This window comes from Talpa europaea (assembly GCF_964194135.1).
Source record: "Talpa europaea genome assembly, chromosome: 7".
NCBI lineage: Eukaryota > Metazoa > Chordata > Mammalia > Eulipotyphla > Talpidae > Talpa > Talpa europaea.
Window position 1 is genome coordinate 21824023 of NC_140074.1, and position 17576 is coordinate 21841598.

General features: G+C 41.2%; 1 protein-coding gene across 3 annotated transcripts in view; it reads left to right on the plus strand.

The window, feature by feature from the left end:
• Positions 1-17576, plus strand: part of SLC24A2 (solute carrier family 24 member 2) — a gene marked incomplete at both ends in the record, with an annotated part of 240254 nt that overhangs the window by 214229 nt on the left and 8449 nt on the right. For 2 of the 3 annotated variants that reach the window (XM_084239147.1, XM_084239148.1), the window contains 2 exons: positions 5606-5737; positions 14412-14501. In XM_084239147.1, the coding sequence (XP_084095273.1) occupies positions 5606-5737; positions 14412-14501 (222 nt within the window). Of the gene's footprint in view, positions 1-5596; positions 5738-14411; positions 14502-17576 lie in introns of all 3 variants that reach the window. The other variant, XM_084239149.1, reaches the window with a different exon arrangement.

Here is a 17576-nt window from a genome sequence, read left to right on the forward strand (position 1 = left end):
TTCTGAAGGGTTCCCAATGAGAGGTGTCATTCCTGAGTGCTGAAGTGAGTGACCCTTTGTCAGGGATAGAAAAGTGAGAACTTCACTTCCAGCCTTAATCAGCATCAAGAACTGAGATCCAGGCAGCTCCAGAAGATCCTCTAAGCTTGCCCTTGGCAAACTGGAGATGAGATATATTGCCAATCAATAAAACTGAACTTGAATTCAAAGATGTCCTATTTTCACATGCCTCCTCACTTTTCATTTTCATTCTCTGATGGAAGAGACTGCATTCCAGTAGGCTCACCTTCACACTGAAATCTTGCACAGTGCCCTTCACAGACAAGAGTAAGAAATTGAGTTGCTTCCAAGAAATATTCTTCTGGCAGTAAAGGCAGCCTCTGGACTGCTGAATTCAGGTCAGGCCCCTGCACTGGAGACCTGATGCTGCTTCTGGGAAAAACCAGCCACACCAGGCACAAGTGGAAACTGTATAAGATTCACATGTGAATCTGAATAGAGAATCTGAATAGATCATCGTGATACTTGGCTGCAACTGGACAAACTGCTGCTACTCCTCCCATTTACTAGATAAATAAAAAGTTATTCCATAGGCCTCTGGAGTTGCTAGGTGACCCCTGGAACTGTTCTATCTATAACTGTTCTGATGGCCAAACCTCAAGATTTCAAACTTCAGTGTTAGTAAATGAATCCTAGAAGGTGGTTGTTCATTTATCACAAGTTGTCACTTAGAATAACATCTCTTCTCACTCTCACTACCTCCATGCTCCTCTGTTATCCCCAAAATAATTCTGTTAAAACCAGTGAGGTATTTTCCTGTTTAGGTCTGCCCCATCTTATTTCACAAAGACCCGAGGCTACTTGCAAAAATAACCTGATGGTAGAGGATAAAATGAATGGTTTTGAGAAAATCAGCAAAGTGTGGAAAAGAGAGAAAAGGAGTAATGCTGGAAAATGAGCACAAATTGCACTGGTGTGATTGCTGGATTGGGGTTAGACATTTGGCTCTAAACTCTCCAGTGCAGAGCAAAGGAGGAAAAAAATGTATCATTTATCTTATTCATGGCATTTCTAAGATCTTTCAGTTTCTCAGAAGAATCATGAGAAAAGATATTCTCTCTTGATTCCTCATAAAGAGGACACTGGATCAGTCAGAATAAGGTTTCACTACGGGCAACCAAAAATCCAAAATAACAGTCACTTATTTGAGTAAGATAGAATTTTATCTCTCTCAAGTCAGTGCAGGTGGTCCAGGGCTAGAATGGCTGTGGGTGGGAGTCAAGAGCTTAGGTCTTTTTATACTGTTTTTCCACCTATAGGTCCAATTTGATTATTCAGACTCTGGTCCAAATGTCCCCATTCCAGCCTATATCCTTTAAAGATACATCCTGATGCTTCTGATTACGTCCCATTGGCCAGAACGTGATCATTTGACTCACAGCTGGAGCAGAAGCTGGAGGTGAGGATTCCTGATTCTGCACTGTCTCTTCCGCCCACCATGCTGCTCCTGGGCCTTCAAGGTCTGACACCAACACACTGTTTTGTTTTAGTCTCAGATTTTTTATAGCAGAGACTATAAAGCATAGCTGGCACTGGTTTTGCACAATTCCAGGGCTTCTGCAGAGACTCAGCAGGTATCAAACTATTTTAAACCCTTATGTCAAAGATGACTTTGAATTTTTTCTAGATCATTTGGTATTGTTTTGTTTTTCCACAGACATCCTGCAGAAGTTTTAGGAGCTAAGGTGGGTCTGTTTTAAGGTCATTGCCGGGACGCCACTACTCCAGGACAAGTTGGAAAATCATTGCCCAACCTCAGCGCCTCTCCCCCAGGGCTGAGACTAATGACCATGCCAGCAGTGCCAGCTCAGGCAAAGACAAAATGGGCCCCAGACTTGGAAGAGTATTTTTTTCCCACTTTTCTGACCAGCTTGCAAGCTGTCTCCCATTGAATCAGAATGAGATTGCACTTGGCGAGAAGACAAAGAGAATTTCCCCTAAAATATGCTGGGAGTCTTGCTCCCAGTCCGGACCACTTGAATGCATCCCAGGGCTGTGGGCACCTGTACATCTGTAGCAAGACTTGGCCCCCAAGATGCCATTGAGTCCCCGTGGAGAGCAGTTTCACCACCGGAGACAGTCTCTTCTCCTAGCAACAGTCACCTCAAATGCAGCTTTTGGAAGCGGTACAATATAGCTAATTGTTTGCATTGGACAGTAGTGTGTTTAGAGCTTATACATCTAAACAGACAATTATTTTCTGCTGTTTGCTAGTGGCACTGCCTGCCTGGTGACTTTGGCAGATGGAGAAAGGAGCTAATCCGTAGGTTATAAGCAGAAGGGTTATTGATGAAATGTCACCATCTGTTGGTGTCATTAAAATGATATGAGTCATAAAGAGTTGCTTTTGTTTTTTCTCAGAAAAAGGTTAGCTTGGAGTTTAGAAAGAAGTTGTTAGCTTGCAGATGGCAGGGGGGAACAAGACTGGGAAAGCGTGTTGAGCCTGTAGGTGGGAGGAGCCTGGACAAACTCATCGCATCAGCTTTATGGAGCTTCAGGAAAGTGCTGGAATCCTCTGGCTGAATAAAGCTACCTAGCTGCTAAGGACAGGGTACTCATTAGGAAGAATGCAAACAATCAGCTATATTGAACAGCTTCCAATGCTTAAGTCTCCCATGAGCCTCCTATTTTTGAGGCTTCTACCAGGTAGGGAGGAGAAAGTTCTTTATTTGGGTTAAACAAGAAGGATCATGTCTGGGAGGGAACAGTTTTGATGCCTCTGTCTCCTAAGTCCTCACTAAGCCCGTTATACAGATCTTCAGGGAGCCAGTGGACCCTCAAGAAGGGTACTCACTGCATTGCTGTGTCTCCCGGGAGGAAGTGGGAGTGGCTTGGAAGAGGACCCGGCTTTCATCAGGGTGGGAACCGGTGGGATGAAGTGAAGAAAGCAGTGGACAAGCCCGTGTGCACTGAGGAAACGGCTGCTGGTTTTGTTGACTTTTTGTATTAAATTCCTGTTTTTAATTCCATTGATTTTCTGCTCTAATTTTTATTATTTCTTTTCCTCTGCTTACTTGAAATTTAATTTGCTCTTCTTTTTCTAGTTTCCTAAGGTAGAAATGTAGATTATTGATTTTAGATCTTCTTTCCAACATACTGCACAGCACAGAGACGGAGGGCGTGAGAAGTGTATTTAATGAGGATCCAGACGACCAAAATAAACTGCACCAACTTCCTAATTCAGCCTTATTACCTAATCCTCTTAATTCCCTCATATTTTCTGTTTATAAACTCTCTTATTCACTGCCAAGAACATATATCTAAAGAGAAAGAATCTGCTATTTACCAACCTTTTTCAGTATGGCTTAAGATTCCTTTATTTTTGTTATTATTATTTCTTAATAATGATTTTTAATTTTAACTCCTGGAGGGAATATGTGGGTGTTTGTGTAAACCACTACACATCCCGTTGGCAGTATTAGGGTTTAAATGATAAATAAGCATAGCACTGCTGTGAGGTGGGCCTCACCCCCAGTTCTGCCTCTAATCGAGTCCTTTGCCCCACACCTCCTGACCCGGGCCTGCCCACTGGTACCTCCTTAGAAGTGGGGTGCAGGAGGGAGTTAGGGCCACTGCCTGAAATAGTGCACACTGCTGGAAGCCACAGCTACTACGGGGGGAAGGAGCTTTATGAAGCCTGTGCAGGTTATTTATGTGGTCTCAAAAGGAAGCTTCTGTGGAAAAGTTCCTGTTCATATTTTTAGATCTGATGCCTGGTCCTGCTGCTGCACTTTCGTTTTTAAACAAGCAGGGAAGGGAGTGATTGATGCCGTCTGCAGTGCTGCTTTGGAGGCTTGGAGGGCCCATCTGACAGGCTAATGGTCATCCTGCCAGGCCCAGATCTGCCTTTTGTCTCTTCTCGCTCTGGGACTTCAGAAGCTGCTGCCTTTGGTGGGTAGTGAATAAAGCGCTGGCCTATTGCTGTCAGGTCAGAAACTCAGAAGTGTCCCCCTGGCTCTGCTGCCCTGTGCCATTGGCACCCTGGGGTTCAGTGTCCTGCTCTACTTCTGTCCCTTGTCTCCCTGAGAATAGGGCATATGTGTGCATAATAAGCATTTGGCTGGAAGTAAAATGGCTTAGCATTTGACCAGTTGATTAAGCTTATTTAAAAAGGACACAGAAACATTAATTCAAAAGGGCACCGGCACCCCTATGTTTATAGCAGCACTATTTACAATAGCTAAGCTGTGGAAACAACCCAAATGCCCAAAAATAGATGACTGGATCAAGAAGATGTGGTACATATACTAAATGGAATATTACTCATCAATCAAAAAAGATAAACTCATGCAATTTACAGAAACATGGATGGAGCTGGAACGGATCATGCTCAGCGAAATAAGCCAGAAAGAAAAAGAAAATACCAGATGGTCTCACTCATAGCAGGAATTTAGGAAACCTAAATAAAAGACCAGGAAAAAACCTAATTATAATAAAGTAAAAATCAAAATCAACAAGCAACTATAAACCAGAGAAGTAGGGAGGAGGGAGTAGAATCTAAACAAGGGGGGTGGGAATTATATGGGGACTATAAAACCAAGATGAAAATGCATACATTGTGCAAAAATGAAAAATGATGTAAAAAATGTATAAAATTGAAAAATATATAAAAATAAAATTTAGGGCCTCTCCTCATGGAGCAGCAGTTGAACGCTGGGATGCGAAGCTGCCCACAATCTCTGCAGCGCCGGTTCGATCCCCATCCACCAGCGAGGGTCCCACATGGCGCGCAGACCTCTCCTGCCGCCCGCTGCTCCCCTCAGCAGTGTACTTCGGTGCTTCTGCTTGTTCTGCTCCCTGCTCTGGCTCTGGTGAATTCTCTCACCTTCCCGCGCTTCTGACTGTACCCAGTGCTTGTATAAATAAATAAATAAATAAATAAATAAAACTTTTTAAAAAATTAAATTAAATTAAATTAAAAAAAAATAGAAGTAAAAACTCACAACCACACAATAATCCATGGACGTCACTCTTCCAGGCCAGGGCCAGTGGAAAGGACTTGAGTATAGTTACTGAATTGTTCCTGTGGTTACTTTATTTGCCCAGTAAAAATCAGTAATGTTAAATTTTTTTTTTAATTAAAAATCCCTCCTGACAGTTCTGGTTCCTGTAGTTTTATTCTCAAGGGGAAGGAAAGAAGAAGAGAAGGTGAGCGCTAGCATCTTTTGCTTGGCAGACATGGGTGGTTTCTCATAAAAAGTTCATGGATCACTGCTGTAGTTCCCGCTACATGGATGATAGTTTGCTTAAGTGAGAAACTGCAGTGTTCAGAGAAGGAAAAAAAAAGTTATTCAATTCCCATAGCCAGGTAATATTGTTGCCCAGCTGTTTCTGGGGTTCAGACTGTGACAGATGGGGTTCTCTGACAAACCTAAAAAAAAAAAATAACATGCCTGAAGGATGTAAAAAAAATCCATGCAGCAGGACCCGAGAACACTCCTGCTGAGGCCTGGAGCTCCCCTCCCTGGCTCTGTGGCCTGTGGACATGCTCTGCTTCCTTGTTTGTTTACTTTCTCTCTCCCTCTTTCTACAACAGACCACAGAGGCTGGGGAAGAGGAGGAGGACCAACCTCTGAGCCTGGCCTGGCCTTCCAACACCCGCAAGCAAGTCACATTCCTGATTGTCCTCCCCATAGTGTTTCCTCTCTGGATGACCTTACCCGATGTCCGCAAACCTGTGAGTGAAACATTTTTGCAATTGGTTCCTTATAAAAAGCACAGTACAGTTGACCTTTAACGAACATGGGTTTGTACTGAGTGGGTCCGCGTCTGTGCAGATTTGCTTGTAAGCAGTTGACAGGAACTTAAGGCCTCGATAAACGCAGTACTGTTCTTAATAACATTTTCTCCCCTCTAGCTTATGTTATTGTAACAGTACAGCATATAATACATAAAACATGGAAAATATTGTAAATTGACTGCTTATGTAATCAGTGAGGTCAACAGCAGACTATTTTTAGTTAAATTTGGGAAAAGCGAAAGTTATACATGGATTTTTGTCTGTGTACAGAGAGGGTAGGTCAATGTCCCAACCCCCGCTTTGTTCAAGGGGTTACTTTCTATACCTGAATACAGTTTGTTTTCTATTTGTCTTAAATAGAAAAGAGCGGCACATACACATATGTATGCTTATATAGGTCTGGAGTTTCTCTGGCCCAATATGCAATAATAGTGATTGTTCTGGCTACCAAATTGAGTAACAAACCACCCCAAAATTTAGTAGTGTGAAACAGTAAGCATTTTGCCATGCTCATATGTCCTGTGGATGAGGAATTTGATTGTTCCATGCTTTGCTTCCCAATGTCTGGGACCTCCGCTGGGGAGACATGAATGGGAGGCCACTGAAATGATTGGGGGCACAATCATCTGGAGGATTCTTTTTAAATAATTGATTTACTTCTTTCATCATTGTTCATTTTTGTATGATATTTTATCCCCCGCCCAGGTGTATTCCCCATAGTTCTTCCACCACCACAGCACCCATGACCATGACCATCACCATAGTCCCTTTTATAGGTGGAATATAGGGAAATGGAACTAAGGTTCAGGAAAAAGACAAAACTTGCAAGCTGACCCTAGATCTGAGGCACCCAGCAGGGAAGTAGAAGAGAGGGGTGAAAACAGGGGAGGGAAGAGCTCATCTAGGGGCTCCTTCATTGATGTTTCCAGTACATGGGCAGAGATGGTACAAAGCTGGGTTCAGCTGGGATTGTCTACTGGAGAGCCTAAAAGTGGCCTCCAATGTGACCTGGGCATCCTCTCTGCATGGTGGCCTGGGAAGAGTCAGATGTCTAACATATGAGGCCAGGGCTTCAGTGACACAGGACAGAGCTACATTGGTTTCCGAAGTCACAGGGAGTCACCTCCACTGCAAAAGCAGTCATACGTTTGTCTTAAGGGGAGGAAGCAAAATTTGACCTAAAATATATCAGTGTCACTTAGCATGGGACACTCCTGGTGGGAGGAATGTTCAGGAATTTGCAACCATTTTCGAAATTTTCACAAGTGGTTTTCTCAGTAGGGGAACCAAAGGTCTGAGGTAGGAGAAAGACTCATATTTTATTGAATAATTGAGTATTTGGATTATTCATTCAATTAAAAAATAATTTAATTGAATTTATACTGTTCATACAGTATAAATGTCTACATTTATACCTCCTGTATTATTATTGTTAATAATCAATATTATTATCTATTATAATCAATATTATTATCAATATTATCATCTACTATTGTCATGCATTAGGTGCTAGGAACACAATATTATTTATGATCAGTAAAGTATAACCTGAATGTAGATTATATCAAAAATATAAACTGGATTCCTGTGCCACTGCCCCAGGGTACAAGAACTCTACTTTTTTATAACCCAACACACACCTCCTCATTCAACAAAGTGTGCCTAATATGTATCACACTTCCGTAGGTATTTTTAATAAGCTATATTGTGAAACCTCAGGAACCATTTCATGTAGGGATATTTATGTTCCTGAGATGGGTATAGAGAGATGGGATAGATACATATGTATGTATGTATGTAACCAGCATAAATGAAAAAGAAGCTGAGGCACAAAGAAGTTAACTTAGTCATGCCTGGTCGCTTCCTAAGGGCTAGAACTAAGTTCAGACCCAAGACTAAGACCGCATAGATTTGGCATCTCCTTGTATTTTTTGGTGCCAGCAGGTAGAAATCTGAAAACATCCTTTCTAAAAGCATTTGAAATAGAATACTGTGGTAAGATCCTGCATAATTTAGCAGAAGTCTTCAAGAGCCCCATAATGATCCCATTTTCCTCACTTGAAAAAGACAAAAGAAAAATTCTGCCCCTTTAGCTGACCTATAAACAATCTAGCTTGGTGGCAAGCCATGTCATATCAAGTACCAGCCAAGAAACGACCCTCTCAGAACAAAACTCCTGACATGAGACATTTCCTAGTAAAGGCTGCATGTAACAGGTGTGGCTCACGTAGAGCAATATTTAGGTTCCTTTATTCAAGATGCAAATGTGGAGCATCTGCTCTCCGCAAAGACCTGGCTTCCTGAGGCTTCAGCCAAATAGCTGGAATGTGTTCAGTTTTCCTCTTGGCTCACGTCACATTGACATTTCTGAGATACGTGTGCTTGAATGCACCCACCTCCCCTTTCCTCCTCTGTCTCTCTCCCTTTGCTTCCCCCTCCCTCCCTCTCCCCATTGTTCCTTTGTTGAGCCCATACATCTGTGGCCACGCTGGAGGGAACCGAGTGACAAGGTGTCACACAACCATGGAGGCCATCAGGAAAATGTGCAAGGGTTGGAAGAAGTGCCAGTGACTCCTGTGCCCTCTGCTTGGGTGGCACTCACGGGATGGGCTGGCACAGTGCTTAGCCTCTCTGTGATCAGTGCCGACAGGTCAAGGAAGCTGTTAGAGAAGATGGAAGTTCTCAACCAGCAACTCCTGGACAACAAACAGGGCTCCGCTGTGGGCATAGTTTCCTGGACCATGACAACTGCTCTGGCTGATGCTGACCCCTTCTGTGTGACACAGAGGCCTGGAAGATCTCTAGATTCCCTGCCACCCAGGACATTCTGTGATGAAAGAAAATATAACAAAATAAGCATCAAGAAGACATTGCAAATTTTAAGTGACCATAAATCCCAGTCAGCCCAGGATAGTCCCAGTTTATTCTCAAAGCACATTGGCTCGGAAGGTGGATTATATAGTCAGCTTTGTATATATGAATTGGCAAATGAAAACAAATATGCAGTTGATACAAAAGCCAGGAAGTGGCTCTTTGATGGTGATTAACACAGAAGAGTTTCTTTAGGTTTGACCTGGTGTGAGGTATCTTTGCTGTGGAATACACCACCTCAAAATTTAGTGGCTTAGAACAATACCATCATTTTATATTTTTTTTTTAGCCCATAGTTCTATGAATTGGCCCTTGGGCTGGGCTCAGCTGGACAGTTCTTCACTTAGAAGGCTGGGGGCTGGCTGACTTCGGGCTTTCTGAGCTAGAACAGCTTGTCTCTGCTTCACATGCCTCTTATCCTTAAGTGGGCTAGCTGGAGCTTATTCACATGATGGCCAAGTTCCAAGAACAGCAAAAATGAAAGCCACAAAGCCCTCTGGAGATCTGGCTGGGAATCTGCCCATGACATTTCCACTGCATTCTCTTGGTCAAAGCCAAGTCATACTGCCAGCCCAGTTTCTCAGGGTAGGGAAGAATTCTGATGGGAGGAATTGCAAAGTGCTATGGCCCTTTCTGCAGTCTAGCACAGTCCTCAGGTACTGTCACACTGGAAAAATATGCAGGGAGAGGACAGAGAGAGAAGAAAATTATTACATAATAAATATTTGCTTCTGCTTTGGGGCCTGGCAGTTCTGCCTTCTCGTTAGTTTTTGAATACCCATGAAGATGAACATCTGAAACCTTGACAATAATTGCAAGGAAAACATCACTTTTTAAAAATGTATACGTGTAGTTTCAGAGTAAATAATACTCCCACTTGCTATTTCCACTTCATTTATATGCAAATTGTATGACAGTATTTGTTGACTTATATATACTTCCAACTCAGATAATTAACATGAGCTTCATTTTTATAGTTTTCTTAAATTAATGGCCTTGTTTTAGAAGTTAAAGAGCTAAGACAGAAACCTTCATGAGAATTTCTTTGATGAAAATTGAAAATAATAAAGGAAATAAAGACCCAAAAAGTTATATTCTCTGTGGCCCAGAATGAGCATTTTTACAAAACAAGAATGCATCTAATGAGATAGCACAACATGACCCATCAGAGCTAGGAAAATACCTGAGAAACTTGCTACATTTGCAATTTATAACATTGATTGATTTATTCACCAAGTAAGTGTTGTGTCTATGTGCAAGCACCATTCTCACAGAATGAAGTGACTGAGACCCAAAGACGTTTAGTAACTGGTCCTTTGGCTTTGACCTGGGGTGGGGGTGGAGTCCACAAAGCCTGTATGGAATTTGCTTTGGGACCGCCTTTTCCCCCTAACAGTCCAAGCACACCAACTAATAAAGGGCAAAATCCAGAATCTAGACCATGTCTCCATTGTCATTTCCACCTCCCTGAGGCTGAGTGTCCTCTCTAAAAAAGCAAAATGTGAATAGAATTATCTAATAGCAATTACCATTATTATCTAGCACTTGACCAGAGGCTTTATGTACATGAAATCCTCAAAACAACTTGATGTTGTTTTTCTCTCCATTTTACAAATAAAGAATCTGAGACTTAGCAAGATTAAACAGTTTGTTTCAGGACACATCACTGGTAATTGGTGAACAGGGATTTCACCAATTGGATTGTTTGAAGGACTTCTGCTAAATATGTATGCCTCAGAGTCTTGCACAGAGTAGATGCAAGTGAATATTGGTTGAATTTAGATCAGTAAGGATGTGGTCAATTTGTACAATCTGCTCATGTCCGGGAACCTTTTTCAGGCCAAGAAAAAATCATTTTGATGTTCTGAAAACTTCTAATGAGAACATTAGCTGGCAATTAAACAAGTAAGCCATTACATTGTGAGCAAAATGGCCGACACATTGACACAATTTGCTTCTTGCTAATTAGTATGAGGCCCATCCCAGCAGATGTCAGGAGGTGCCACCATTACTACCCATAAATTGACATGTCAGACCTTGGCTTCCGGGGCTATTTTCTTCCTTCCACTGTGACTGGTAACTAAGTAACTGCACATGTGCTATTGAGCAGTGATGTCTGGAATGAGACCATCGAATCCAAATTAGGGGAATAGTCCAGAATAAAGGAAAGAAGAAGGAATTACCTGGGTTGTGAGATTGAAAATGGTAAGGTAATTTGACAGTTGGAATCTCTTAAGGGAGCTGCTGGTGCATGAAGGTTTGAGTTTTCCAAAGCAGAAACAATATGGGAGATAGAGTAAGGCAGATGGCCCTACAGCTGGGCTGCCAGTCTACACTTCCCTGATCCTCTGTACATTTTCTGACATTCAGAGCAAAACCTAGTATTATGATAATCATCATTATTATGTCCACAGTCATTTATATTTTATTTGCCATTTCTCCTTAGGGAAGAGTCAGTATGATCTAGATGTTAGGAACACGTGCTATACAGTCAGGCAGAGCTAGGTCTGAAGTTCATCTCTAGTTCAAGAACCTGGGTATACAAGAGGTGTTCAGCCTTTCCCTACTACCCCTAGTGTTGAAAATCTAAAAATCACGAAGGAATTCATTTTTCATCATTACTTTAATAAGACCTTAATACACTATTAGGTACATTTAGATTTTCATGAATCACTAATTGACTTCTTGACTAGGAATCATGAGCATCAAAATTTTGAATTAAAGAGGTTTTCATGAGTAAGTTAATTTGAACCTAGTTCCTTTAAACCCTTAGTCAGCTTCCTTACTTTCTAACTTTTGACTGGGACTATTCTATAGTTCGATGATGATATTTTTTGGAAGAGAAATTTGTTCAAATGATTTGATTCTGACTTGATTTTATATTCATAAGTAGACATGCAAAGGTATAAAACATAAAACAGTAATGACATATTTAGTAAATGAGCTAACCTGGAAAATGAGGAATCTATGAAATGACAACTCCCCCAGGTTATCCAGTACACATGTCATACCATAAATGGGGCTCCATTCCCCTCAAGGGAGATTCAGAATCAAGCTAACAGGCTGCTTGCTGCTCAAATCACATGTGGCCCCATTTGACAAGGGGGATCCTTGTCTTCCCTGTGATAGAGTATGGCCATCAAAGCAGAAACCTCCTTAGATTTTAGGATGCTAAGACAATGGTTTGTGACCAGAGAAAAAGGCTGGGGACTCCAATCAGCTATCTGCCTTGCCTGGTGAAATTTGATTTCTTAGCACCGGCTTTCCAAGGATCAAGGAAACTAGTCTCCAAAACCCAGCTGAGGGGGCCTCCCTCGTGGCACAAGGGGTTAAGACGCAACCTATGAAGCTATCCACTGCCACTGCAGCAAGAGTTTGATCCCTGGCAAGGGAAGCGACCCACATGGTGCAGCAGACCTCTCCTGACTCACCCTCTGCTCCCCTCAGCAGTGTATTTCAGTCAATCCACCTGTTCTGTTCCCCACTCTGTCTCTGGTGAATCCTCTCTCCCTCCATACCTCTGGCCTGTACCCCAGTTCTTGCATGCATAAATAAATTTTTTTTAAAAATTTAAAAAAACAGCTGAATTCCCAACTTTCACAAAATGGAGGTTTCTCAAAATGTTAAAAATAGATATGCATGTGATCCAGCAATTCCACTCATTGGTATCTACTTGAAGAATGCAAAAACACTAGCTCAAAAGAATAGAGGCACTCCTGTGTTCATTGCAGCACTATTTACAATAGCCAAGTTAGGGAAACAACCTATATACCTAATGCCAGATGCATGGATTAGAAAGATGTGGTACATACACACAATGGAATATTACTCAGCTATTAAAAAAAAAGATGAATTCTTGCCATTTGCAACAACATGGATGGAACTGGAGGCAGTTATGCTAAGGAACTAAGACAAAATGAGAAAGACAAATATCACATGGATTCACTTATATGTGGAATATAAAGAAACAAAACAAAGGAACAGACAAAACTAAATCAAAACAAATGTGGAAATCTCACTAACCCTAGATATGAGGCTACCGGCAGGGCAGGATGTGGAGGAAATTGGGGAGAGAGCCCATTTATCTATGCTGGAGGATTATGGGTGCCTTGGTAGTGGATGTGGTGTGAACCAGTGCCTCAAAAGAAAAGTAATACAATGAAAAACATAGGGAGGGTAGGGAAGGAGGGAACAATTAAAGAGAGGGAGGGGAAATTTTCTTTTAGAAGTGATTATCATAATCTCTACCTTGAAAAATTAACAACCCATTCAAGTATCCAGATCCCCAGAAATGGTCTGAGTTTTTGGCCGAAATATTTTCCTTCTAAGGAAGGGAAGGGGTTGGAGGGAAGCATTTGAGAATAGAGTTGTTGCTACTAACAGTGGCCTGGTGCCTCTTCCAATTTAATCAAGCCCAGATGTCTTCCAGACACCTCAGCTAATGAATGGCTCCAGAAAAGCAACAATCATCGAAAGAGAGAAATGGTTATGGTGACATTTAACAGAACCATGTGAATGATAGTATAAACAAAAATTGAAAACTTGAATTAGTAAGAAAAGAGGCCTGGTTTCAAGCGATAGAGGCTGTGTTCATCATTAGAGATATTCAAAAGATTGCCATGTACAAGTTTATCTTTTCCTTTTAATGAAGTGCTCAAAAGCCATGAAAAAAGGTGTTCTATGTGACTACCCAAGGTCAGCCCTTCAGACAACTGAGATAGCTTTCATTCAAGTCGACTCTGCGATTCATTTCTCCGGACAAAATTGGATGGCGTTATCAAAGCAAAAAATGAGATTGCTTCTCAAAGTGGAAAGTTTTGAAACAAAGCGTTTGGCAGTAATAGGTGAGAGGAGCTCTGTGAGCATTCTGCTATCTGAGCGGTTTTAAAGGACCCCCGATTTTGCTACAAAAGTCATCAACAGAATGTCACTGCCGTGCAAGCTTGGGTTTCCCTGCAGAGTAAGAAACACTGCATATTGAGTATCTGATTTTGACTGATGTTTGAAGGAAACTTCAAAAAAGCTCAGAAGTTCAGTGCTAGAAGCAGAATTGGACATAATATACTTAGGGGTGCAGAACAGGAGAACACATTCCCAAGAGCATCTACTCTGTAGCTGCAATGGAGAGCGACATGCTTTTGTCCATTCCTGTCTACATATGTGGTTCAAATGCCCAGACTGGCCGTCATTAAAAATCTGTAGAAACTGTGGTAGCAGCTTCTCCTGTGTTCCTTTTCCTGATAGCTCATGAAACTGTACATGAGCCAATCAATCTATTTTGAAGCCTATTGATGCTTCTTACTTCTTGTTAAATCTAATTAGTCCCATAGGTTTTCTGGAATATGGGTTATTAGGATATACGGTTTGGAGAGATAGAAATTGATTCTGATGAACTTGGGCAGAAGAAAGGAAAAGGAGCAGGAGAAGGAGGGAGGTCTGGGGGGAGTTGATAGACTGAAGACCACAGAAGCAGAGGTCATCTGACATTCTGTTTAAGAGGCTTCCATCTTGGGAATTGGATTTGCCATGATTTGCTTCTCACCAATTTGATATTCCCAATTTTCCTGCATCCACATGATCAGGGGTGGGTAGGATCTTTTGATTGCAACAATCCCAGCTTTGTTCATGATTGGCTAAGGCTGCAGGCACAGGTGGGGAAAGGGAGGGTAGCTGCCTTGGTGTTGCCTCCACCTTCAGTTAATATCACTGACACGCTCGCCTCTTCCTGGTTCTCTTACAGTCAGCAAGGAAGTTTTTTCCCATCTCATTCTTTGGCTCCATCACCTGGATTGCAGTGTTCTCGTACTTGATGGTCTGGTGGGCACATCAGGTAAGACTTTGATAATGACACCATCTGCCTGGTTTTCCTCTTGCCTGCCAAGTGGTTAAGTGATGCGGTGGCTTTCTCAAACTGTCACAGTAGTTTGTGTCAACAAAATACACTAGGACAAACAGGAATTTACTCCACTTGACTTCCCTTGTCTCCTGGCCTTTTCCCTGTAGAGAGAAATTAAATCAGCATTGCCCCAAACTCCCCTGTTGAGGAGGGCAAGCCTAAATGCTTCTTGCCATCTGCAGCTTGAAACCACCCAGGCTAGGCAAAAGGCGAAGGTTTTGCCTGGTTCTGTGGCCCTGACTTGCTCCTGGGCAGCCACTCAAAGCATGCTCTCACCAACCTTTCAAACTGGCTCTTAAAAAAGGACCTAGAGACAAAATGGTCTCGTCAATGAGCTTCAATTTATAAAAATATTTCACTCTTACCACATTTAACTCAATACCAGTCCTAATGACCATCACATGAATAAACTCAGAAATTGTTTGTTGTAACATGAAAGAAAGAATGAGAGGCAAGGGTGTTTACATTTTCAAAGACAATAGCTGTAACCCTTTTTTTTTTTAATGGATGTGACGTTGGTTTACAATACTGTATATGATTCAGAGTATAGGATCTCCCTCTTCAGGTGTTGTCCCCACACCACACCCACCACTACGGCATCCATTTTGACTGAACATGTCTTGCATGCCAGGCAGTTCACATAACTTTGTCCTTATAATCTTGACTCTGTAAACAGGTGCAAATCCAATGAGAGGTACTATAATAATTCACAGTTTACATCTTAGAGTTAATAAGAAAATTGCCTAAGATCATATAGATAATAGATAGCAAAACAGATTCTGCAACTCTAAAACTGATCTTTTTAATCTCTATTATAAATTGCATAAATTCCAACCCACCCATTTATATCCTTTGATTAACATAGTCTTTAAAATATTATACTTCTTGGGCCTCCCCGGTGGCGCAGCCGTTGAGCGCTGGGTTGGGAGGCTGCCCTCAGCCTCTGAGTGCCGGTTCGATCCCCGGCCGCCGGGTGAGGGTCCCACATGGTGCGCAGACCTCTCCTGCCGCCCGCTGCTCCCCCCAGCAGTGTACTTTGGTCCTTCTGCCTGTTCTGCTCCCCACTCTGGCTCTGGTGAATTCTCTCACCTTCCTTCGCTTCTGACTGTACCCAGTGCTTGTATAAATAAATAAATCTTTGAAAAGAAAAAAAAATTATACTTCTTAATATAAATAAAATATAGCAATTTGAAAATAAGGAAATAGATATGTGGGTAGACTTCTGGAATAATTGGATTTGCATGTGCTAAAAAAACTTGGGTCTTACCTCATGCCATACTTAAAAACTAACAAAATGGATCATAGTTCTAAATGCCAGCACTAAAACTATCAAATGTCTAGAATAAAATATAGAAAATCTGGGCCTCCCCTGGTGGCATAGGTGGTTGAGCGCAGCACTGTGAAGCTGTCCACAGCCTCTGCAGCGCTGGTTCGATCCCCGCCGGCCGGCGAGGGTCCCACATGGCCTGGCTGACCTCTCCTGTCTCGCCCACTGCTCCTCTCAGCAGTGTATTTCAGTCAGTCTGCCTGTTCCATTCCCCGCTGTCTCTGGTGAATCCTCTCACCCTCCCATGAATCTGGCCTGTACACCAGTTCTTGTGTAAATAAATAAATAAAAATCTTTTAAATATATATATATATATATATATATAAAATCTACCTCACCATGGGTTAGGCAAAGAGTTCTACAATATAGATGCCAAGGCAGGGCCCATAAAAGGAAAAAATGATTAATTAGACTTCATTAAAATTAAAATCTCTGCTCTTCAAAAATCACCATTAAAATGTAATCCACAGACTGGAAGAAAATATTTTCAAATCACATACTCTGATCAAGTGCTTATATCTGAGATATCTGTACAAAGCTCAATGATAGGAAGGAAGCATCTATAGATATCTAAATATTCAAAATGTGCAAAAGATTTGAATAGCTATGTCACCAAACAGGATGATACAAATGGCTAATAGGCACAAGAAATGATACTCAACCTCATTACCATTAGAGATATATAAATCAAAACCATTATGAGATATCACTTCACACTCACTAGGATGAATGTAACTTAAAAGATTAATAATAACAAGCATCAGGAAGGATGCGTAGAAATTGGAACCCTTGTATATTACTGGTAAGTATGTAAAATAATACAGTCTCTTTGGAAAAACAGTCTGGTGGTTCCACAGAATGTTAAACATAAAGTTACCATATGATCCAACAGTTCCACTCCAAGATATATACTCAGGGGAAATGAAACAGCTATGCAAAAATGTGTACACAGGTGTTCAAACCAGCATTATTTATAATTGCTCAAAAGTAGAAACAGCCCAAATGTCTGTCAACAGTTGATGGAATATTACTCCCCAATAGAAAGGAATGAATTACTGATACACACTATGATGTGACTGAATCTCTAAAATGTTAGGCTAAGTGAAAACCAGTTGCAAAAGATCACATGTCATATGATCCCATTTATATGAAATTCCATTTATATGAAAGCAGGCAGATCTATAGAGACGAATGTAGATTAATGGTCACTTTGGGTTGGTTTGGGGAGGTTGGAGGGAAATGGAAAGTATTTGCTAATGGACATGAAGTTTCTTCTTGGGAAGATGAAAAAGTTTTAAACAAAATTATAACTGGTTGCACAGCTCTATAAATTAATTTTAGTTTGTATAATATATTATCTGTATATTTGTATAATTATACACTTTTAGTGGGTAAATTTTATGATATGTGGGTTGTATCTTAATAATTTAAAAATAAACACAAGATACCACTTCACAATCGTTAAGATGCTGATATTCAAAAAGACAGAAAATAGCATAGTTGATGTGGATATGGTGAAACAGGACTGCATATATTTGGCAAAACTCACAGAACTGTTCACCATTTTCAAGGGTGTACTGAATGAAAAATATTCTGCGTCAATTAAACCTTAATTTTAAAATTTTTTATTATACCTAAATGTTTTAAATTGATACATGCACACACACACACACACACGGAGG